General features: G+C 37.2%; 1 protein-coding gene across 1 annotated transcript in view; it reads right to left on the bottom strand.

The window, feature by feature from the left end:
* LOC145237697 (dynein axonemal heavy chain 6-like) overlaps window positions 1-23,712 on the bottom strand; it is a 160,618-nt gene that overhangs the window by 102,842 nt on the left and 34,064 nt on the right. The window contains exons 48-78 of the mRNA XM_080100662.1: window positions 23,299-23,450; window positions 22,196-22,375; window positions 21,265-21,428; window positions 20,469-20,700; window positions 19,916-20,036; window positions 19,704-19,850; window positions 18,930-19,142; window positions 18,401-18,514; window positions 17,582-17,857; window positions 16,829-16,978; window positions 16,382-16,537; window positions 15,672-15,887; window positions 15,061-15,171; window positions 14,268-14,449; window positions 13,665-13,824; window positions 12,397-12,531; window positions 11,380-11,638; window positions 10,227-10,387; window positions 9,377-9,562; window positions 7,635-7,927; window positions 6,806-6,972; window positions 6,246-6,442; window positions 5,577-5,693; window positions 5,109-5,336; window positions 4,727-4,802; window positions 4,368-4,528; window positions 3,046-3,203; window positions 2,173-2,363; window positions 1,011-1,198; window positions 606-737; window positions 149-272 (exon numbers count right to left, since the gene is read on the bottom strand). Of these exons, the coding sequence (XP_079956788.1) occupies window positions 149-272; window positions 606-737; window positions 1,011-1,198; window positions 2,173-2,363; window positions 3,046-3,203; window positions 4,368-4,528; window positions 4,727-4,802; window positions 5,109-5,336; window positions 5,577-5,693; window positions 6,246-6,442; window positions 6,806-6,972; window positions 7,635-7,927; window positions 9,377-9,562; window positions 10,227-10,387; window positions 11,380-11,638; window positions 12,397-12,531; window positions 13,665-13,824; window positions 14,268-14,449; window positions 15,061-15,171; window positions 15,672-15,887; window positions 16,382-16,537; window positions 16,829-16,978; window positions 17,582-17,857; window positions 18,401-18,514; window positions 18,930-19,142; window positions 19,704-19,850; window positions 19,916-20,036; window positions 20,469-20,700; window positions 21,265-21,428; window positions 22,196-22,375; window positions 23,299-23,450 (5,347 nt within the window). The remainder of the gene's footprint in view (window positions 1-148; window positions 273-605; window positions 738-1,010; window positions 1,199-2,172; window positions 2,364-3,045; window positions 3,204-4,367; window positions 4,529-4,726; window positions 4,803-5,108; window positions 5,337-5,576; window positions 5,694-6,245; window positions 6,443-6,805; window positions 6,973-7,634; window positions 7,928-9,376; window positions 9,563-10,226; window positions 10,388-11,379; window positions 11,639-12,396; window positions 12,532-13,664; window positions 13,825-14,267; window positions 14,450-15,060; window positions 15,172-15,671; window positions 15,888-16,381; window positions 16,538-16,828; window positions 16,979-17,581; window positions 17,858-18,400; window positions 18,515-18,929; window positions 19,143-19,703; window positions 19,851-19,915; window positions 20,037-20,468; window positions 20,701-21,264; window positions 21,429-22,195; window positions 22,376-23,298; window positions 23,451-23,712) is intronic.

The raw sequence follows: 23,712 nt of genomic DNA, 5'->3' as shown, positions 1-23,712 counted from the left end.
GTTTAACTATTTTCACACACAAAAAGCGGCATTTTGAGATTAGGATAAAAAAGCATTTTTTTAGGTTTTTAAAGGTTATTTTACCATTCAAGATTCTAAAAAGGCCCGTGTCATCGGTAAGTAAAAGAGCATTTAAATCAAGTGTAACCTTGCGGAAAAAAGAAAGCTGAAAGCCAGTAGCTTGTTGGTTCTTCGTGTGATTTGTCGGCATCAACCAGTTGGTCGTCAGGCCGTTTCACACCGATTCCTGGCTCTTTGCGAGATATCCCAATCTAGTAAAAGTGTTTTTTATTGGGAAACAAAGATGTTCTAGCGAAAGTATAATTTTTAGGTTATTACCAGATTTTAGAAACTATATTGTCAGCAAAATACATTAGTCCAAATAAAGCGCTTGTTTAATGCCGATAAAATTTGACACATAAGATCAGTTTGTAGGAATAGCTACGAGACGCGGGATAAGATAAAAAGGCATAATAAAAGGTCACTAGCCTATATTTCGCTCGTTTTCACTACTTTAGACCCCTTTTTATTTTAGCCTAATAACTCAACCCAAAAAACATTAACCATTCAGCATGTTGATAAAGTCAAGAAACGCTTATCCGTACCTTCGCTTGCACATTTGAAACGACGATCTGTGACCACTTGGCGAAAAAATCCACTCTTTGGAGCAAATCTTCCAGCCAGGATCCAAGTAGCTTGCAAGATTCATACGACACACCCTGCCATGACTCTGGCACCTGTCAGTCAAAACGATTTTACAGCTAATGGACGTTGAATTTAACCACGCACAACGTGCTTGTATGCTGTATGTAAACCGGTGCATTGTTGTAAATTGCATTTAGTAGCTATCTGTAGAAAACCTTCGAAGTATTTTGAACGCTTTCTCGTTAAACCTTTTGAAAACACAGTGGAAATAATTTCTGCTATTTCTGGACTTCACCCAGGTTTTCAATGTTTCTTCGTTGTTTTGAAAACCCAGAAAAAATCGAATGGCTAATAGTGCAACTTACCCTGTGAAGGAGCATGGCATGAAACGACTGCTCCAAAGATTCTGACATAACAATTTCACCAGCCAGGGCTCGCAACATGGCGTGCAGACTTGTCAGAATCGTATCAAGCAGTCGATTAAATCTGTCTATTTCTTGTCTTGCTACAGTCAACAGGGCAGATTGCATTAACGGCAGTCTACTTTCTTCCTCTGCAAAAAAACAACAACACCTTGTTCTAAAGACGCATATACCGTGTACCAGAAGAGATCATATCACATGGCGTTTGTTGCTGCTTGGTCAATGACATGCATTGTAAGCTATACAAGCGAGGAGTGTCACAAATTAGCGGGCAGGGTGCGTACCTTGCGCGGAATGTGAGTGCGGGCATAATAGTTCTTAAGGCGCATGTGGTTGATTAGTATGCGACAGCGACTGCAAAATTTTCTTACGGCACAAGCGACATTATTGATGTGCATGTGGTGCACGGTGACCTGTTTTGTTGTCTGAGGCAGTCGATTTTGGGATTGCTGGGTGGCCAAGTGTTCTGCAGTTTTGTATTGAGAAAAAAATCACTTTGAAGAAGATTGTGCTGGCAACGTCTATTCAGCTGTCGAAAGGTACATGAGGATGTTTACCACAAACGTGCACACGAAAATTCGCAAACAGGTCACCAACATTTCATGGTGTCAATCTGGTATAACGGTTTGTCAACGGCTTTGTATGTGGTTGGCGTTTAAAATCTCGTTTAGCACGTTTCTTCCACACACGTGACAATTGTTTGCTTTAGTTATAGATTTTGAGCCAAGGTTAAAAAACATGCCAAAACAATAAAAACGACACGTACCATCAGAGACAATCTGTAATGTAACGAGGACAGGGAAATATATTATCTAACGTATGAGTGATGATGATTCAGTAATATACAGTGTCTGATTGTGTAGTTACCGTTATCACGGCAAACACAAATACCGCAAAAGCCAGGTCCGAATGCATGTACCTTTACTAGAAATTTTTAGCTTAAATAATTGTTTCAACTTTTTTGACAACACAAAAAAATTGCCACTTAAATTCCTTGTGCGAGAAACAGGTTGTGTGCGACAAGCAGATACAGAACAGAAACAATGGCACAATAAGTGCATCCTTATTCAAATAGTTAACCAAAAAGCCAACAATCTTACAATACCTTCGGGCTGTTTTGATCTTGCTTTGGTCAAAAGATTTGCCCAAACTTGACTGGTCATTAATCGTCCCAAGGTCAGCTGCTCTTCACGGTCCGTTTCACTCAGTGACTCGTCATGCTCTACTGACATCGGAAGGCGACGAAGCATATCATGTGCTATTTCCATGACAACTTCAGCGTCTGTCTTTCCAGTTCTAGTAAAATTTTGTTTTTATTCAATACAGAAAGAGGTCAAATAAATTGCATTTTGCACTTTAAACGTGTTTTACAAAGAAATCATTACTAGGGTAGCCATGTATTTCAAGCTAAGGACAAGGACAACCGTAAAGAATTGTATTTTTTTAAAAATTTTCGATGCAATTTCTTTTATATGTAAAAAACAAGAAAAAAACAGTAAACAAAATAGGAACGCAATTTTTAAAACAAGGACAATCATTTTTTCTGAAGTCAGCCTTAAGGACATATCACAGAAAGAAAGACGATGTAGCAGCTCAGATTAAAATCATGTACAAAATTCAACCGAAAAGAGATGTTGCTGATAAATTTAAGCCCAATTTTGGTTTCAACAAAGAGTGATTATTTTGTAAAAATATCACACACAATAAAATTGAATTGAAAAAAATCCCAAACGTAAAGTTTAAGTATCTAGACCCGCTGCCGAGTGTAATCACAAGTAAGTTAGTTTCAAAGAAAAACAAAGGAGAAAAGAGTCGAATTACTTTCCATTAAAAAGCTTAATACAGTATGTCCTTGTTAGTTTTGTCCCTATAACTGCCTATCACGTGCAACAACGATTACAATTGTATCTGATGTCAATATTAGCATCCAGGAAGTTTAGTTAGGACATAGTTCGATGTCGTGTGAGTTACCACTTACTCAAGTACGCTAGCTGTTGTTAGTTTTGGTTGAATATCGATGATGACGTCAATGAGTTTGTTTGCCTCCGACTCCATGTAAGCTCTCTCAGCGTTGCCATGCATACCAAACACGTCAGGAGGATCCGAGTCCGGCAATTGGTTAATATAATCACGTGCCTGTAATGCATTAAAATTAAAAATACTGACTAGGACTCAAAATCAACAGTTTGAATAAAAGCTTAAATAAGTCCATACGGGTAAAATATGTCTCAAAGATTACAGAGGTTTTCAAACCGGAGAAAATCTACCAACAATTAAAAAATGTAAGGAAACATGAGTTTTGGCATTCCTTAACAGATAACAAAGCGGTTTACCTAGTTTGTGTTAAATTATTTTCATAATGTCACACCCGCACGCTGGTAACAAACTACAGAATTAACAAAGTCACTGACAACATATAATATGATACGGAATTATTTCGACAGTCCCGGAATTTGGTCTAGCAGTTCGATTTTATACCCAAAACCTTCTCCCTAATTCTACAAAGGACCCTGCAATAACGGCTTACTACCAAAGCCAAATTCTGCGCACTGGTTTATTTGTATAAACATACAAAGTACATTACAACAAGCACGGGGCGACCAGCAGCCAAAAACATCTTTTATCACTCACGCCACCCAGACGTCCTTTCGTGAAACTTTAACGCTAGTTATAAGAGCCTGATTGGCAAAACAGCGCATTTCAGACAAATCAGCGCAACCCGTGTAACGTTTCAGGCAAGGTATGGGAATGCCAATAACGTCCCACAATTACACGAGATAAAAGAAATTTGCTTGACAGTCCGCTAAGTGGTGCACTTAAATAAAATTGTGCGTGACCGAAATGTTTAATCACATTTATACTTGTTTTAGCATCATGTTTGTGGAATAGTTAATTGAGAAAACACAATTTTATCTTTAAACGCAGTCCACAGAACCACTGTTGTTATCGGGTAGCTCACAAATCAGCTGCATACAGTATTTTCACTATTGGAACAGATTTCTGCAGAAAATACAGTTTTAACTTAAAAGTCTAACCAAATATTTGATTTCAAGTAACGCATATTACTTGAAGAATGGTATACATACAAAGTTTGACGTAATGTGGTTTACTACGTGTTGAATTCAGTTGCGGAACCTTTCTAAACGTTTTTGCTCAATTCTATGTATTTTGCACAGTTAGATATTTTAAGCGTACAATTTTACTGATATGATGGGTTATGTTTGTTTGTAGGTAGCCCATATATTTTAAAACCTAAGGACGATTGACTTGCTTTTTAAAAAAAAAACCTTAATCAATTACTTGAAGAAAATCAATGTTGCTTGTGAGCGGTCTGTAAGCTCCGTCATTTGAGAAAGTGTGATCGGGGATATTGACGTCATCGCAATAGAATTTATTCAACATGGCAACCAGACAACGTCGATCCCAGTAATCCGTGACGCGACCACCGTATACAACTTCACCTGGGATAACCGAAAATTTGCGTAAAAAGTCACATTTTTAGGCTGCTGCTTTTTTATAATTTACAAGTAAAAAAAGTACTTTTAGCAAACAACAGTGACCTTGAATATAAGATATGAAAAGTTCTGCAAATAAAAAAATAATGATAATAAAAATATATTAAACATTTTTGTAAGGTTGTAAGGAATTAAATAGCAAACCTGTAAGATGTTGAAGAGCTGACCAGGGCACGGAATAATCTTCACCCAACAGTTGCTGAAGCATTAGAATGGAAACCTATAAAAACATGATCAACAATTAGAATTTATCGAAAGAGCACAATCTAAAAATTATCGGGGTTTTACTAATATTATTATATTTGCTAGCGTATATTCAAAAGACCACTTTTGCCCCCAAATAAAGTGTAAACTTAGTTTAAAAGGGGGATCAAAAATAAGTAAATGACAAACATGTTGTAAGCTAGAGCGGGTACAGTAAACAATATCAGAAAAGCAAGAATTTCAAATTCCTTTCCTATCACTATTGAAATCTATCATGGTAGCAAGATAAGGCAAAAGGCAGTGAAAAAGAAAGGTCACTCACCTCAAGATCAGACGAAGTAAAATCATAGGAGAGATTAAAACCAAGCGTCCCAAACTTTCTTCTCTCATGAGCAAGTGCGTTGAAACAACACAGTGAGAAAAGCAGAGGTTTCCAATGGGGATGAGTCGACCCGTTGTCAAAAAGGTCAGAGGTCACCTCACCTGAACCGGATGAGCCGAACGCCAATTGCAGATGGGCTCGAATGCCACGTGGTGGCTCGACAGCCATCTAACAAATAAATTAATTACGTGTTATTATAATGTTTAATAAGAGAAGTCAGCATAAAATTTAGTCAACCGTCTGATGTTATTGGTATGTTTTCCTGACAAAGATCGTTTGGAAGTACCGCATTATAAACATTCGCAATCAAAACGTTGCGGCAGTTGTATACATTACATAAGTTTTGGCGAGACGTTGATATGGGACTGAGCATTTTTGGCTAATCTCTCGCTATCTTGTCTTACTTACCTTTAACCCCTTCTGTAGGATGGGAACGGGAAAAGAAGTATCTGGTTTTGAACTCAGCCACAATCGGAATTCCGAATCGACTTCAGAACCAGGACTACTCAAATCTTCAACAATCGCCTGCAAGTTAACACATGTCAGTGCTTACTTTTACGTACATCTAGCAGTAACCAGAATAGTGATTGTGAGCTTCATTTTTACTAACGAGCAAAATAAGTTCTGTTTAGCAAAGGTCGGTTAAGACCGAAACCGAATATTCGGAAGCATTGGAACCTGAGCGTATCAATCAAATATGTGTGACGTCACACGAAATCGTACGCCTTTGACACATACATTTTTTCCTGCAAGGCAAACAGTGGAAGTACTACAGCAGGTTAGTTGGATTGTGTAATGAAGTTAGTTATGTTGGTTTTGAAGTCAAAGTTGATTGGGCCGACGTACCGACCAGCAACTACAAATTATCTTTGGCTGGAGTCAACAAACCATTGATGTTTGAAAAATGTTACAAGAAGAAAAAATATGTTAACGCTTCAAACTGACCTGGGCAAAAAAAATAAGCGCTGGAACTGAATCATGGTCAAAATCGCTGGTTCAGTCGAATAATTACGATAAACCGAAGCTTCGGTACATTACTGATATGTGCGACCCAGTTGGCAAAAATATAAGAAATACCTGTAGTCTCGGCATAAAAGAAGCTGCAAGATGACAGTTCTGCAAAAACACCCATCGCCCTTTTAGTATCTGAGCTTTGTGGATTAAATCTTCTGCTTTGGGGCCTTGACCTCTACCAAGCGACACCATGTCCACGTGCAAAGTCGAACCACGTGTCTCCTTGGCGTACCGAAGCAGTTGGGAGGATGGGTCCGTTCCTTGGGAAAAATAAATTTGCAACGCACCCATTATGATACTGAACAAAATTTTAGGCCGGTTTATAAGGCTTGGACTTCCACGACTTTCAGTAATAAAATAAATGTACGGGAAAATGCCTAAATTTTGTGATAGGCAACTAAATACAACTTTTTAAGGTATGTTCATTTCTTGACCACTAGTATTCACTAATTTTGTTTAAGACCTGAACACATACAATTGAATCGTAATAGGGAACACATTCTATGTTTTGTATTTGACCCCACTTTATATTGTTTCTGTGGACTGTAATTTTCTGAGCCTAAGCCGAGTCCCTTATTTGAGGTATAATATATAGACGGTTGCCAAAAGCAAATTATAAGTACCTGGGGATAATATAAATATAAGAGGCACGTTGGATTGCGATTGAGCATAAACCTCATTCAAATCGAATCCGCCAGTCTTTACAAATGCTTCTCCCATTTGTTCCTTCACGAACATTCGAACTGAAGGAAGAAGACATTCTGGTCGCAAAACTTTGACAAGCAGAAGTCTGCAATGTAACAGAATAAATTAAATGTTAAATGCTGTACCTGTATTGCAACGAAAACGTTAGCCATTTTGACGTTGAACTGGCAAGGAGCCAAATAGCAAGAAAAAAATATGTTGTTTGAGAAAAATTACCAGGGTGGTCAAATGGTTTAAAAAAGAACACGCAATGACTTTTCACGTGCCCTCACAACTCACACTAACAATAAGGTTAAATGAATGGACACAAGTACAAAAATATTGTAAACAAAAGATGAATTAACACAATTTTAACGTCTGAATTCTTCAGTTCGGTAATTCGAATCACGTCCTTGTTTTAAACGACAAAGTTTAAGCTTAAGCCGGGTCAACATGTTTAAGTCATCAGTAATAACGGAATTATATAATGTTAGCGTTGGTTAATAGATAGGGTAAGCCAAACGATATGTATAAAACTCAAGTGTCGTTAGAATGTTTGCATGTCAAAAATCAATGTCAAATTTTATTATTTCTTTTATGGGTTTTTGTTGCACTGTAATCGACTAGATTTTTGCTTAAATTGGTTTTGATTTCAAATCATTCTGATGCATGTGCGCCAATAAGTCTGATACTTAAATGCTAAAACCGATAGTTAAGCAACAAGAATCTTAGTTTAACACCAGTTCTAGCACCACTAAAATCACCCACCTTTCAAAACTTGACAAAACTCTGCCGTCAAACACATGATCAGATTCATTCTTTGTGCGGTACTGCAGCGACATCAAATGGTAAGGGTTGGGGTCTTCATAGAAATCTTGCCACTGATCGTGTTGTTTGCGAATAGACTCGCACAAGCCTTCGTAGGCGGGAAGCTTGAGACACAGATATTGGCACTGGCGCCACGCTTCAGAGCTTATCCAGTCATGCGGAGTGGAAGAAGTTGCGTTGATTCCAGATTTCACTTCAAGTCTTTCCATCGCAGATAAACCGTCAAAAGGTTCCTGGCGGGTAAACAAGCATTTCGTACGATAACAATCACGGACGTGTAATGTGAAATATCGCAAGAAAAATAGAATGAAGTGCAAAGATTTAGTTTAATAAAAGGTATTTCGACAATTTCTTCAACCGTTATGAAGTTAATATTTTTCTATTTTCAATTTTGATTTCATCACTTTCAAATTTATTTTGAGTTTAATTGTCAATTTTCAAATTTATTTTACAAATATCCATCATTATATCACTTATAATGCAACGGTTGAATATTTAGAATTCGATAGCTCGTTCTCAGTTTAGTTGGTACAGTTTGAGAAAACAACTTTTTTGAGTTACGGCTCCACCTGTGTCGAAAACTATGGATTGGTTACGCTCAAAATATATTGTTAAATTCGTTTCAGGTGGGAATTGGATTTTAATTGGCTTCATAGGGTTCCACTTAGGGCTGTTATCAAACAAATAATTATTTGATTATTTGAAATTTTTAATTATTTGAAAATTTATCAAATAATTTTGTACACATTTCAAATAATCAAATATTTTTTTCCTATGCAGTAAACCTCGATATATGTGCAAAATCAATTTACTTGAACACATTGGTGACATTTTTATGAAATTGCTGTTACACAGAAGCACTGCAATATATGTTTTCGGTTTTATATTTAATTAACACATTCCCCAAAAAATTTTGGACAAAAAAAGCATGACAATTTACTGTTCCTTCCGGTATCAGTTACACCCAGGAATAATTAAAGTTATTCAAGTAAGTGAATAGAATGTTATAAAAAAATGTACACAATTCAATTCAGCAAGTGTCTAAGAAAAAGCTGTTAAATTAAAGTGAAAAAATTACACAGGGAAATACATATGTTTTTGCCAAACTACGGAGAGTAACTCAATCATGTTTCTCTCTGTACTAATTTATTATTAACAGAAAAAAGATTAAAAAAGAGTAACCTTGATTTAATGACTAAGAGCTTACACAATTCGCTTAATAATTTCAACTATCCTTATTTAATAATGACTCTGGGCCGTATGTATCAGGTATTCTAAATTATTTAAATTATTTGATTATTTGATTTGAATGGAAATAAATTATTTAATTATTTGAAAAATTAAAAACCTTTATTTGATAACAGCCCTAGTTCCAATAAAGTGCAGCGGTTCCTGGCTTATTTAAGCACAACCAAACAAGAATTGAAAATACACACTTGCCAGTACAATGTGCTAACGAAATTGTTTTGATTCTTAATTTTAACAAACTTTGAATAACTTTCTTTATAGTACGTCGTTTCCTTAATGCACAGATTAATGCAGGTTAGGAACCATAAGTCGACATTTGTTAGCAAACGAAAAAGATCTAGCCTCTCTATATATATAACAGCGTTTTTGCCGCACAACAATAATATAACAGCGTTTTTTGCCGTACCATGTCCAGCATGTCGGACTTTACTTACCAATGATTCATCATCAGTCATGCTCGCCAGCGCCCTCGTGTGTAGAAATATATTCCAATGTTGTTCAGTGAGTTCTTCGAGTTGACGCCACTTGTCCTGGTAACGTGCGTTGTTACGCATGACTGCAGAAGCCAATAGGAACGAGAGAACGATCTGATGATCCGCAAAAACGCTGTAGGACACAACCTAAAATACACATTGGAAAATATTAAACATAATGTTTGGAATTACAAACTAGAGTGGTTGAGCCCGTGTTTTAACGACTTCTTGTTCATTAACTATACGATATGTTGTCATTTTTTTTGATAAGACGGATATCAATATATATGGTCGGTCATTTAAATGACTAAACTCTCCAAAAATGTATTCGACAGAACCAAAATGGTTGCCATTTGACCATGGTGGCCATTTTTTTTACTTCACTACAATTTTATCAAACTGCTCATGGGGGTTACAATCTCCTGTAAAAATGTTTGAGAAAACGATAATACAAAATGCTGATTAAAATCGACAAGTTTGTTAAACCTGTTACAAGCTGTTACAATCGTTTTTTTTTCTCAAACCTTGACGGGTCTATGCATAAAATTCGGACTGGACTGTTTTTTTTTACATTTTGAAATATGCTTAAATCTTTTCAGATCAATATGCATGCATATAAGGTGTGCATTCATTTATTGCATACATCCGTACGTATATTTGTGTACTCCTGTCTAGCAAGTTGGTTCATTCGGTACACCCTTAGTACTCATTAAGAGGAAGGGGTGTTATTCGGGCCTAAAATATTAAGGCCGTTTACATTTCTGCCCAGATGAGCAAAATACATTAAATATTTTAGCAAAACTTGAATCACCCGATAAACTCCTTGAGTCAAAACATCAATCATCCTTTGCAACATAACAACAAGTTCTGTGTCATTTTCAACTGCTGAACTTTGCTCCACTGACTGTTGACGCGAGGTGACACCAGAGGGCGGGTGTGATGACGTAGTGGATCCAGCCTCGTGAGCTTCGACTGAAATTTTGCGGAAATATATATTGGTGATAATATATGTATAATATAGAAAAAGGGATAGACAATTTAAAAGAGCAAAACCCAAGGGTTTGAATTTGGAACAAATAGGATTCGGTTTATTTTGCGTTCCCAATTTTAAAGGCAAGAATTTTGTCGTACAGAGCGAATTTGCAATTTGAAAACCCGCACAGACCCTATTTGACCAACAGTTGAAGTAAAAAGTAGGGATGTGCCAAAACTCCAAATGTTCTGTTTGGTCGAGCACGCTCGGGTGCATTATGACGTCGCAAACATTCCCTATTCCACGCAAGTTTTAGCATTGCAAGGTCGCTTACGTCACCAGCGGTGTATTAAGCTGTACGGGCCCTATGAGTACGCTTTTTTACAATCCTAACGCATTTAAATAAACAGTCATTTTTGTTTTTGTACACCCTTTTTAAAAAAAGTTTCGTATGTTAGTATGAATATGCAAATTTAATGCTCGGGTCAGTTTGTGCAACTGCTCGGCCGAGCACCGAGCATTAAAAACAGCGATGCTCGGTACCGAGTACTCGGGTTCTGGCTCGGCTCGGCCCATCCCTAGTAGTAAAAAGCATTTATAGTGGTCTGTCAAACAGAAATGGATTCGGTTTTCTGGATTTGATTCACCTATACTAGAATATTTCTAGAAAATTATTCTTGCCTATCCCTAGTTATAGCATACTAAACTAAAAGTATTTAGTTTTTTGCAGTTTTTGTAAGGTTCGTTCGCCATACCCCTCAATAGAAGCAGCACCTGTTTTTGTCAAAGATTTTTTTGCCCAAACCCATCTAGCTGCTATGATAAGAACTTGCCATATTTTAACTTTAAAATTGTTGAGAGAGACGAAACCTCTCAAACTTTCCTCCAAGGAAAATTAATCAGCAATTCGTTCCCATTACGTATTATGAAATTTATTTACTAAACCATTCACTTCCCTCAACACAAAAAATAACAAGTTCCCCATACTAACCTATGCACTGAATAAACATGTCACTGAACCACTGCAAGGAAAACTGATACATCGGGTTAAGAATTTCCAGATCAACTAGAACAAAGTACAGTACAGCGCCTCTGGTGGCCACGGGTAGGTAGCGTCCTCTTGCTGCCTCAGTACGGCGTTCATTTTCCTCAGATTCCTGTAGGCGTTCCAGCACCTCAGCAGAGGTCGATTTGCTTTGCTTCAGTGTTAAAATCAGGTCCTCGTCATCAAGAATATGACCCTCCTGTTTCTGTAGCAAAAAAGATAAGTTTTCATATAAAATGCTGTTTTAGACTGCAGAGCTACTAGACCCATTCTGTTAGACCACTGTTTCTTCAACTATCCGGTTAAGTTTGTTACGTGGGGAAAAAACTGAAGCCCTAAACAGAACCAACACCTACAACCATTTATCAAATGCGCATTATGTCCGTCATTGTACAGCAGGGGTGGGAAACCTTTGTCACTGTGGGGTCAAATACAATTGCGATAATTAGATCGCGGGCCGCACCTTAATATAACACAAAATGATTTTACTTCGTTGCATATTAAAAATGCCTAACTACAAGTAAAATTCGCATAAGTCGTAGAAAAATAGCACAGGTGCACTAATCTGCTCAAAAATATATAATAATTGGACTCGTTTGCCAGTACATTTAAAGTCCAAGTGTCTTTGCGGGCCGCACAACATTTAATCAAGGGCCGCATGTGGCCCGCGGGCAGCAGGTTGCCCACCCCTGTTGTACAGGTTTGCACAACCAACGACCTAGGATACACATAGTCAATTCTTGGGACCCTTACGCTTTAATTAGCACATATATTTAAAACCTGCGATTCATAAACAGAACAATATTCCCAAACAAACGTAGAACCCTCACACAAAACCTTCAAACAATACACAAGTCTGGGGTTCATTTAAAAAACCTTGGATCTTTACACAAAACATGGGATCCATACCGGTTGCGTTCAATGCATAAGTTTTATTTGGACAATACACTCTACCGTTTTTACCTCCAAGAGCATTAGAGCCTTATCCTCCAATTCCTGAAGCAATTTCATGTCCCTTGCAATATTACAGAGAAGTTCACCACGTTGGATCTCCAGTTGGGGGCGCTGGTGAGTCACTACTTCTGATAACAGTTGGCCCTTAAACACAAACAACATGGTGTAATTTGTTTGTACATCCTGTAGACCAGGTGTGGCCAACACGTCGATCGCGATCGACTGGTCGATCGCCTGCTTTTGACAAGTCGATCGCCACTAAATTCTCCACTACATAATCAAAAGCTTATTGATTGAAAAACAAATCAAATAATACAAAACAGCACTTCTGACATTTTGACACAACACTAAAATGTGCAATAAGACAATACCTATGTACTTGTCTTTGTTGCGTAACAATTGTTATTTTGGCACAAAATTAAAATGTTTGTTGTCACAATTTGAGTGTTTGCGTTAACGATGCAGTTGCTATTGGTTGGGGAGATTTGAAAGTTACCACTGAATACTTAGATAAAAATTATATACATATGCGATGTTTTATTGTTGTAAAAACTAGGTGATGCTTGCCAACAAAACTCATGCCTTTAAATATGTGGTAATTGTCAATCTTTGCGTTATTGCTTTGTGTTAGTGGCAGCCAAAATTACGACTGATCAGTCAATCGTGTACAATTGAGAAATTTTTTTGTCGATCTTAACGACTAACAAGTTGGCAACCCCTGCTGTAGACCAATTAAGATTCAAGTTTCAAATGGTGGTAAACTCGTTTCATTTGATTTAAAAGCGTTCTTTAGTGTCTCTAGTGTACGGGTTTTCAAGCTTTCTCTAGTGTAGTGATGGACTTATATTTCATTGGCATATGTTTATTTGGCTGTGTGTGGTTTTTTTAACAAAAACGCCCCTTTCACTTTATACCCCGTCACAGACCCTTTAGGACGAAATTAAAAACATTGAAAAACAATTTTTGGAGACGTAAGAATGATTGATGAAGCAACAGCGCTTCCTAATCAGAATCAGTCAACAAATGTTATTTAACGATATATAATTCACCCGTAAGGGCATCATCAGTCGTCTGTCAAACAACGGGTGTAAAAGTAAAACCAAAACCAAGTAATAAAACCAATCAAAATGAGCAAAGATCCTGTAATAAACACTAAATGCCTTTTTGGAGACGTGTATTTAAACAAAATAATATTTAAAAATTAAACCACAAAGCAAATCATGTATAGGTCAGTCATGATGTGCCTTCCTTAACTTATATATCAGCAATTAGAATACCTGCAAGCCCTCAAATGTGACGGTGAAGTTAATAATGGCGACAGCAATGCACACAGCCGGAAGAAAATGTGGGTTTGCTCTGCTTGTTGCCATGTACAGTCGAAAATTCTGATTGTAGCTGATTTCCGCTCCACCAATAACAATGTAATCCTGGCCAGCCCTAAGTTGTAACAAAAAACACAACATACCAGTTTTCGGAAGTGATGAATCTTGACTAAAATCAGATGTGCGTTATTGCGAGAATATACTACATCAGAGTTTTTTTGCAGCATATTAAAAACAAATTTAGGATTTTTGCATTTAAAATAAAGGTAAATTAAATTTGGGAAAGGAATTGGTAACAGTTTTTAAAATAAGTGTGATGTCATAAGAGACTACGGGAACGAGCCTTAACTATAGGCAATTATCTTCTACTAAAAGGGCGTTTAAAAATTAACAAGCTATTAAAGCAGCGGTATAAAAATGTAAGGAAACACTGAACCTAAAGCTCGTTTATTAACCACCTGAAATCATCATTAGAAACGCAAAAAACGCCCAACAAAAGTGTCAAAATGGACGGCTGTACCACTACGATATGATTAACTAACATAACGGTTTACAAACCTGTGAGTTATTTCTCTCTGAAGAACAGGACGAAGTTCAGGGTCCAGTGTTTCCCCTACGTCACACAAAAGCAGTGTTTCACCAACTCTGATGGCATTTTCCATCGATTTCATGTAATTCTGATCAGACGCATAAACAACTCGCAAGTTTTCCTTTTCTTTCTTCTTAATCCAGTTTGTGGCCTACATGAACATTTCAAAGTAATGTCTAACATTGACTTACATATAACAGATTATTGTATAAATACTTTAGAAATGCAAATCAAGACAATATTTCAACACATTCATTTTTTATTTTTTTCCGAAACGAAATAAATTATTTAATGACAAACTTTGAAGCGATTTTTTTTTAAATGTACTGTTTGGGGAGATTCCTAAAACCGTAATCTTAGTTCAATGTTTATTTTAACAGAAACTTTTTTAAACCATGTAAATTCATTATTGTAAAGACAAGCTGCTTTAGAAAAATGTTTGTACTTTGAGATGTGCCAATTTCAAAGATTTATTTAACTGCGTGCTTTTGAAACCGTACATTTTTTCATAAAAATTGAACTGTTTTTGCATCAGAGATATAATTGTAAACTATATTATTCACCAAATCGAAACGAAACAAATTTTACACAGTCTACAAGTTTTTAAACTTTGCAACGTTAGATTAACGAATTTCTGTCTAGAAGCAAGATAACAAAGAATACTTTTCAAAATAATTTTAGCTCGAAATTATTGTTTACATCCATACTTTTCTTTCTTAACGGGTGGCAATGGATCAGTAATTACATTTTCACGGTTATTACCTGTCCTTGTGGATCAACAATAAGGGGCCATCGTCGTGCTGCATGAATAATCACTGCGTTTTCCGTAGAATGAACATCTCTCGGTAAATCCTGGTTGTGCCATTCGCGAATCTGTACAAAACAGTTTAAAGATAATTTAAGATGCAGTCCCAAAGTCTCGATTAGTTCCGGAAACAAACGTATTTCTAAAAACTAATAAAACGCAAATCCCTTGACCAGTTGTTCTTAGCCTGGGAGGACCATTAAAAGCCCAAAAGATGGATTCACTTTTACCTCTTAAGGTCTTTTACTAGTGGGATTTAACAGTTAGTTTGTGGGAATAGGACCTGTAAAGTTGACATAAAACTCAATCTCAAAGATGTTTGATTTAGAATCTACTTGGTGAATTATAGACGCTAAATGAAAATGTTTCAAATTGTGAAAGTGAAGAACATCCCTATTCGGAAAAGGCTTTAAATCTTAGTTCGTACCGTCTTTAAAGTGATATATGAGATCCATTGTCATAACAACTATAAACTTCAAGTAAGCTACAAACTTCACAATATTGAAACCATTGTCATTTAGAAATACTTTAAGTGCATACAACTACATTTTTAAATAAGGTTCTTTACCTCGTTGCTGTCAACCATCAGACGAATCATGTCGTAACTTCGGGAAGTCCCCACGCCTGCTTCGCTGCATGACGTCAGCCACTCTGACGTCAGTCTGTGTCGGTACGAGCTAATGAAGGGTCCGAGGTAGGCAACTGACGCGGCCGATACGAGGGTGTCGCCAACTAATCCTACCAACTTCTTTTCAAGTTTATCCACTGAGTCTTCCCAACGACCCTGCAAATGAATGTACAGACATATGGCATATGACAAAGTGCGCGTGTTTGCGTTTGAATAAAAAAACAAGCTTGGTGATGAAAATAACCACGAGTGTGAATAAAGTTTGCAGAATTGGTGATAAAACCAACATGGCTATTTGTGTTGCAAAGCCACAATAAAAAGATTCAAAATAGTTACGTTGCTAAGAACTCGACATTGAGTAAAGTAACGATTGGCTAAAACACAAAGATAAAATACGACGCAGGATTTTTGAATCAATGTATAACTACAACACATATAAATATATAGTTTTTTAATGTTGCGAAACAATGATAGCAAAGGACAGTGCACACAGTTTCGACTCTCAAGTTCTCCAATCCAGCTGGGATAACACACTGGCCGTATAGCATGTACGGTCATTGTCTTCCAGCTGTACTTATGATACCTTGTAGGTCGAAACAGTGTATAATGTCTGCAGCTAATTTAGAGTTTGATATTTGACTTATTGTTACCTCTTCATCAGCCAATGCACTTATAAGCACGGCGGCTCTTTGTAGTCTTTGAGCAGTTACGACTCTTCGTTCCTTCAAAGCTTCCCGTTGCAGGACGCTCTCGTCATATTTTAAGCTCAACTTTTCCAGATGATCTTCAATCTTCTTTAAACTTGCCTGGTGGGTTAAAAACATCACAAATATGTCAAGATTTATATAACGATAAATTTTACAACACTGGATGTATATTCTGTCATTAAACAAACCATACAATTTTACCAAGATTGCATTTCTCTTAAATCGTGAAATGCTGCACACAAAATACAATTCTACCCACTTTTCCACATATTTTTGCGAGAAACAGCACTTTGTTATTGGAGAAAGTGACCTGAATGTTGCTTTTAGAACCCACTCCAAGCAAAACCAGTTGTTTATGGAGTTGCTTTTTAAAGCAACACATAGCCGTACCTGTTTTAGCTTCAGGTTTTCTTGTGCTACTTGCAACGCCTCCCTGGCTTCTTGCACCCTTCTCTGTTTCGGTTCCACCATTCTTTGCACGTCGTTGTAATGCTGCAATGCCAACACCCACATGCACATCGACCTGCAGGCGAAGGAGACCTGCAAAAAAGAATAAAATAGTTTGGAGCTAATTCGGCTATTCAGCAAGTATATAACATGAGACCAAATCCCACGATATAGGGAGACAGCAGTTGACCATACGGGCATATTCTGATGAATTTATGAATGTCAAAGTTTGAAATTAAAACTGTCCAATTTCTTTTAATTGTTTGGTGTTGTTTTGAAGTTTGCCACTAAATATGCTGCTGCCGGTTGCCGAATATGGCATTTTAGTTCTTTCTTTTTTTTAAATGAGTCTTTTCTTTTCATAAAATTTGACAAGTATTCAAAAAAAGTCTAAATTTGACAAGTATTTAAAAAAGAGACAAAATTTGACAAGTATTTAAAAAAAGTCTAAATTTGACAAGTATTTAAAAAAAGTCTAAATTTGACAAGTATTTAAAAAAGAGACAAAAATTGCTGAAACCTGTACTTTTTAGTGCTCAGGGCTTCGGATAAGACTTTTCTACATTGCATTACGGTCAATAAGATGCAACATCATTATCAAAAAGTGGAAACAATTAAATGCAGCCAATTTGGGCTGACCAGTTGCGTGGAATTTCAAGCATGCATGTCCTAATTTGAAGCAATGGTTTCACTCACCTGGCCGACTTTTTCCTCATTAAAATCCGGATTCTTTGTGATCTTCCTCACTTTGTTGAAAATTCGATCAGGAATGGCATCCCTGTCGATCTGCACCAACTTCTTGAGGAAGAGAGGATCGGAAAGAAGATGCTTCGCCGTGCTCCATTCAGCAGGAGCTTGGAGTAGAATACATACAGCATTCATCACTGTGAGAACTAACTGTGGAGGTTTCTGATATACACGAAGTTCAGCAATGTCGGATTTGTCCAATGCATCTAGTGATCTTACAGCTTCCTAAGAGGGAAAAATAAAATAACATGTGATATCCACTGCAATGTTTCACGACGTGACATCAATCACAATTCTTCACGACATGACTTTAGCGCACTGTTTCACGAAGTGACGTCACTGCAACGTTTCACGACGTGATTATACCGCACTGTTTCCAGTTGAGGTCACTGCAATGTTTCACCACATGACTTTACCGCACTGTTTCACGACTGACGTCACTGTAACGTTTCACGACGCGTTGTCCCTGCAATGTTTCACGACGTGACTTTACTGTGACGTTTCAGGACGTGTTGCTACTGCGACGTTTCACGACATGTTACAACTGCAACTTTTCACGATGTGACATTACTGCAATGTATCACGACGTGACTTTACCGCACTGTCTCATGACGTCACGCAACAGTGACGTTTCACAAGGTGTTACCCCTGTAATGTTTCATAAAGTGACACCGTTGCAATATTTTTTGAAACAGGTAAATCATCTATCTTATAGAAAAGAACAAAAACTGTAAAATATATAATGCCATCTTTAAAACTCAAACTTACCTGAAGAGCAGGGAGAACTGACTGTAGATCGAGTGTTGCTTGGTGAGCGAAATCCTGAACAAGCTGCGTTTCTTGTCTCATTGTTGTTTCTTCTTTCTGGACGATTTCTTGAACCTGAAAATGCAAAATAAATTTAGCCTAATTGGTCATATGCGTTAATTGCCGGTGAACAAAACTTAAGTAAGCTTCTAAGCCACGAAAGCAATAATTACTAAAACACACATCTGAATGCTTTACAACTACCAGTTTGACAAGTATATAGGGGCCTACGAATTAACAATTTTTGTTACCTTTCTCTAACAGTAAACAGTAAAACAAAAATCATTAGAATGTGCTAAATAGTCCTTTTATCTGAACTGTTTCAAATAGGGCTATTTTTTAACAGAACAAAACAACTTTGCATCAAAAAAGTCCAAAAAGAATAGAAAATGATGTCAAAGGTACAAAACAAACATGATAAAATACATTTTCTTAAAACCTAAATTAGTAGAAAATTAGTATAAATCAGCATAAAATCAATTACAATCACCTCATTGACAGCAGCAGTGTCCTTTTTGAGTTGTGCCATCAATCTCTCAGTGTCTCTCGCTTTCTCTTCAATCTTCGGTCCAAGTTCAATTAGTTCCTTTTGCATGACATTCACCAGCAACTTCGCTTCTGCGAGCTTGTGAAGACCAGTTTGCAGACGACGAAGTCCGCGGTGAAAATCCTGTTTGTTGGCTTCGAGCATTTTGGTAAATAGCTGAGAAAAAAAATATTTTTTGGTAAATAGTGAGAAAAAAATAACTGATGCAAACAATCACCTTTTTGGAGTGCTGTCATTTTAACTTTAGTGTGCTGTTTTTGGAAATAGCGCTACAAACGAACACCAATTATGTAAAAAAAAGGCCGAACAAAATCATTTTTTATTTTGAGTTTTTTATGTTTACTTCTTTAAGTTGCGTGACCATGTTTTTTCATATTTTACCTAAATACGAAATACAACCACAGCAACCACCTTAAATATCAGTACTACAGGCCTATTAAATGCGTTACACTAACTCAGCTGATCAACAAGCCTTACCAGACATAGGCTAATACAATCTAACATGTGGGATTCAAGGCTATTGAATACATGTTCATTTTAACTCAGTAAACACATTTTAACGAAACTAATTTGTGAAAAACCAACCATAGCCTGATCAGTCGAGAAAGTTTTCGTATTTTTAACAACAGAAGTGCAAATCGACTTATAGCTGACCAATAAGTGTAACTTATTTCCATTTTTGAACACAGAAACCTGAGCCAATAAGTTACCACTAACCTGTATAAACTCTAAGTATGTGGTCGGTGTCGTGTAATACCGTCGCCTCATTTCTTCCCATAAGCGTGTACCGGCTTTAACAGCGCTGAAGTGGATCCTCACACAAACTGGTGCAATCTGCTCGTTTGTCAGTTGTTTTGCAGCAACCTTTGTTCGAAACGTTGTGACGTTAGACATGTTTAGTAATTAGAGTAGGTAACGAAGCCACTCACATCCACATTTTCTGTTGTGTCCCCATTGCTTTCAGTGGTCGAATGATCAATATCCACATTTTCCCGAGAAAAGTAGGCACAAGCAACGCTCTCGAGCGCTTCCTGCGGCCATCGGTCGTACCTGGAAATATTTGTTTGTGATACACTGAAGTGTGCGGTTACATGTAGAAAAAGTAATGGACGCTATACTACGGAACTAAAATTATTTACCAACACTGCGCAGCGTTGTAATAAATCAAGTCATAACTCGACTCGACTTAGATTAAGCTGCAAGTTTCAAAACACGCCTGACCCGAGTCTCATTTCGGAAAAGTTCTTGATTGGTTGGTAAAACACCAAGGAATGAGATTTCTGCTGCTATTTTTCTCAAATATTTTATGTATATTGTACATTACTCGAGTCACCCACGACTAAGAGTCGGAGTAGGTTAGAACTCGATTTTTCGAGGACTCGAATTGACTAGTATGTATTTGTGAATAAAGACTTGTTAACAATCACTGATAATGCGTCGTCGGATTATAAGACACCCTTCTATATATACACCCTGACTTACCAGTCAATAGTGCAGCAGTTTACCAAAGCTGGATGTGTTCTGCACCGTCTTCGAAAGTTTCCACCCGCTGGGCTTGTAGCAAGCGTTATGTGGAGATTCTGTGACACTCTTTGACGAAAGAACTGAAGCATTGCTATACGAGAATCAGGGACGTCACTCGCTATTGCTGCTTGTTTAACTTCCATCACAATCGCATCAAGTTCGTCCTGGTCAAACAATTCCGCATCCTCGCCTGTGAAAAAAGGTTGCAATGTTTATTTTGTTTTTTTGCGATGTTTTTCGCTCTGCTACAATTTGTTTTTGCGACCTAACAACCTATCTAGATACGCTTGGGAATTTCAGTACAAAATTAAACATACCTGTATTTGGTTCGCAACAAAGAATAGTCAATTTGTCTCAAAACTAAGGGCTTCGGTCTAATTTCGTTGATTGTATTTGGCCAATGAGAATTGAAGTTTGCATACTCGGTGGGTTCAAATATTAATCCATTTCTATGTAAACCCTTGCGCTTTTTGCATTATGCAATGAACTTATAATTTTGGTACAATGGTAGTAATTTTTTGATGTTATCAAATACTTGACAACTTGCAACTAAATTTTAATTGTTCAGTTTGTAGTTGGTTAGCTTCTAACGATTCAAGTGGTAATCTAATCAATAAAAAACAAAACAATGAGACATATAAATACAGTAATGCTAAAGATTAAAAAAATACTAAAAATTTTGTGCACTAAAACAACTTCCTGATAACTAGAAAGTTTGCCTGCGCCAAAACCTAAAAAAATAACAAAGCATTACCAGTGTTTAAAATGCAGTTAATGTCCTCCAGAAAAGTTTCGCTCACAAGATCTGCATCAGTAAGTAGAAACACTGTGGGTTGGTTTGCAACTCCACATTTTCGTAAAACTTTCTTCAGCTCCTCGCGAAAATCCACCAAAGAGTAACCGCGCACAATTGAAAGCCTGTAAAACGTCATTAGTTCAATTTTGGATACCAATGTCACCTTCTAAACCAGGGGTTCCCAAACTTTTTTGGCCTGTGGCCCAAATGTTTATTTAACAGCGATTCGTGGCTCACCACGTGCTGAAATTTGGGCACAAACAAAAAAATAGCTCAAAAACAGGCAAAATTTTCTAGCAATTTATTTTTAATGACATACATGCTCCTGAAATTTGGCTACAAGATTCGGAATTCTTTGCAAATATTACGTTTTTCAAAACAAAACGCATAATATCTACAGTATAACAAAACAGTAGAATCTGTTCAAATGGCTCTGTGGCCCATTGAAAATGTCTTGGTGGCCTAGTACTGGGCCATGGCCCACAGTTTGGGAACCACTGTTCTAAACTATAACAACATTTTCAGTGGTACCAAAAGCAACAGAAGCGATATCAGGGATAGTAACAGTAACAATTGGTTTGCGAACACCAGTACGAACAACACTAGCAGCAGCAACAACAGGGAAAGCAATGGCTACAACAACAAAAGCAAGTTCAACGTAGCTAACAAGAGCAATAGTAACAACACCAAAAATATCAAAGACAGCAACAACAACACAAATACCGGAGTACTAAATACCCGTGGTACTACCAACAATAACAGCAACAACAGATATATCAACTGTAAAACAGGACTCATAATGTTACACACATTAGCAGCCAATATAATCTACAAATACTTGAACCATAGTAAACAGCAAAATGAAAACAGTAAAAAACAGAATCGGTACCTGTAAACATGACAGCCAGCGATCTGCGCTGCCAACTTGCAAGTCGTGGCTTTTCCTGTGCCATCGATTCCAACCAATAGCATGTGAGTACCCGGCTGACGAAACGCACGCGCCGCCCTAATCACGTGATCGATAGCGGCGTCGAAGAAGACCAGAGGAGGTGCGTTCACATTGCTACTACTGCAAAACATAATACATAATAAGTTAGCAACATAAGTTGGTCATTTGTCGCTATGGGGATTCACGTGTAACGTTTTAGGGCAGGGTTATTCAACGGGGGCGATATGGCCCACCAGGGGGCGATTTCGTCTACCGAGGGGGCGATGGTGACAATTTTGGAAGTTGGGGGGCGATTTGACTTCAAAAGGGGGCGATTTCAACATTACTGATTGTATAAATGTGTACAAGATCTACGAGACTCAGCTAACTTTAACTTACAAGCAGACATAATTCGCCTTGCAAACAAACACCAGGGACAAAGGACGCATCGGTATATACATGCTGCTAACTGAATACATTGTGTTTACTGGGGATTGTTTGTACTTTTTTGATCTCGAAAGCAAGGTTGGGCATTTAATTAGCCACAGGGGAGACTATATTGAGGCTTTGTACGGTGACAGGCCATACTTTTAAATACATCGGCAACGAGCTTTACCTCACACTTGTTTCGCTTTCACGTTTCCTATAGGTCTACACAAGCGCTTCCAAAACTGCGAAGTATTTCTATCAATTACGATTCTCCTCTACTGAGTAATGCCCCATTGTTTTCAACAAAAGAAGTCAACTGTTTGCGCATAATCGTCATATTGTTTGTCTATGATTGAACAGATTTTTCTTTTTTTTTAAAGAATTGCGTGAAATGGAGTTGGCGTGTTGCAATTAAATTATTTGTTAACTGAAGCTTTCGTGTTGCTAGGTAAATCTAACCGCTCACATCTGCTCAAAAAACTTTCATACAAATAACAATCTCATAGGGGGGCGATTTTGAGTGGCGATTGCGCCAAAAAGGTTGAAGACCCCTGTTTTAGGGGGAAACAATTTCCATTTTTTCCACAAATAATAAACTTGTTCTTTGAGAAGCAATTCGGTAATTAGTGGTATACCTGATTCTCATATAATATTCCTCCAGGAGTGTGGTTAAAACATTATGGGAAGGGAGACTTCGATAAACACGATTTGCTGTTGGAGCGTTCATGTCAAGAAAGTCACCAAAAATTATCGGTTTTCGAAGCAAAGTTTCTGGTGGGATCGTCACCTACAAACAAAAGCTTGAAAGTTAGAAAAAAAAATTATCCTCAAAGTTAACATTAAAAGATTTAAAAAAATGACAGTTACAAACTGGGTTTGAATATATTAAAGGAAAAAAGTCAAGAGCTATATCGTATAATAAAACAAAGGCATGTCGCTTTTAGTACAATATGGGCCAGTCAACGATTTTTAAGTAAATGTACAAATCCGTATGAACATTACAGTTGCAGTTTAACTGCAAATAGCTTTAAAAAATACTTAAAAAATAA

Source organism: Phallusia mammillata, chromosome 7, assembly GCF_965637545.1.
Source record: "Phallusia mammillata chromosome 7, kaPhaMamm4.hap1.1, whole genome shotgun sequence".
Lineage (NCBI taxonomy): Eukaryota > Metazoa > Chordata > Ascidiacea > Phlebobranchia > Ascidiidae > Phallusia > Phallusia mammillata.
The sequence above is the reverse complement of the archived record's forward strand: the minus strand, read 5'-3'. Positions and strand labels throughout refer to the sequence as shown.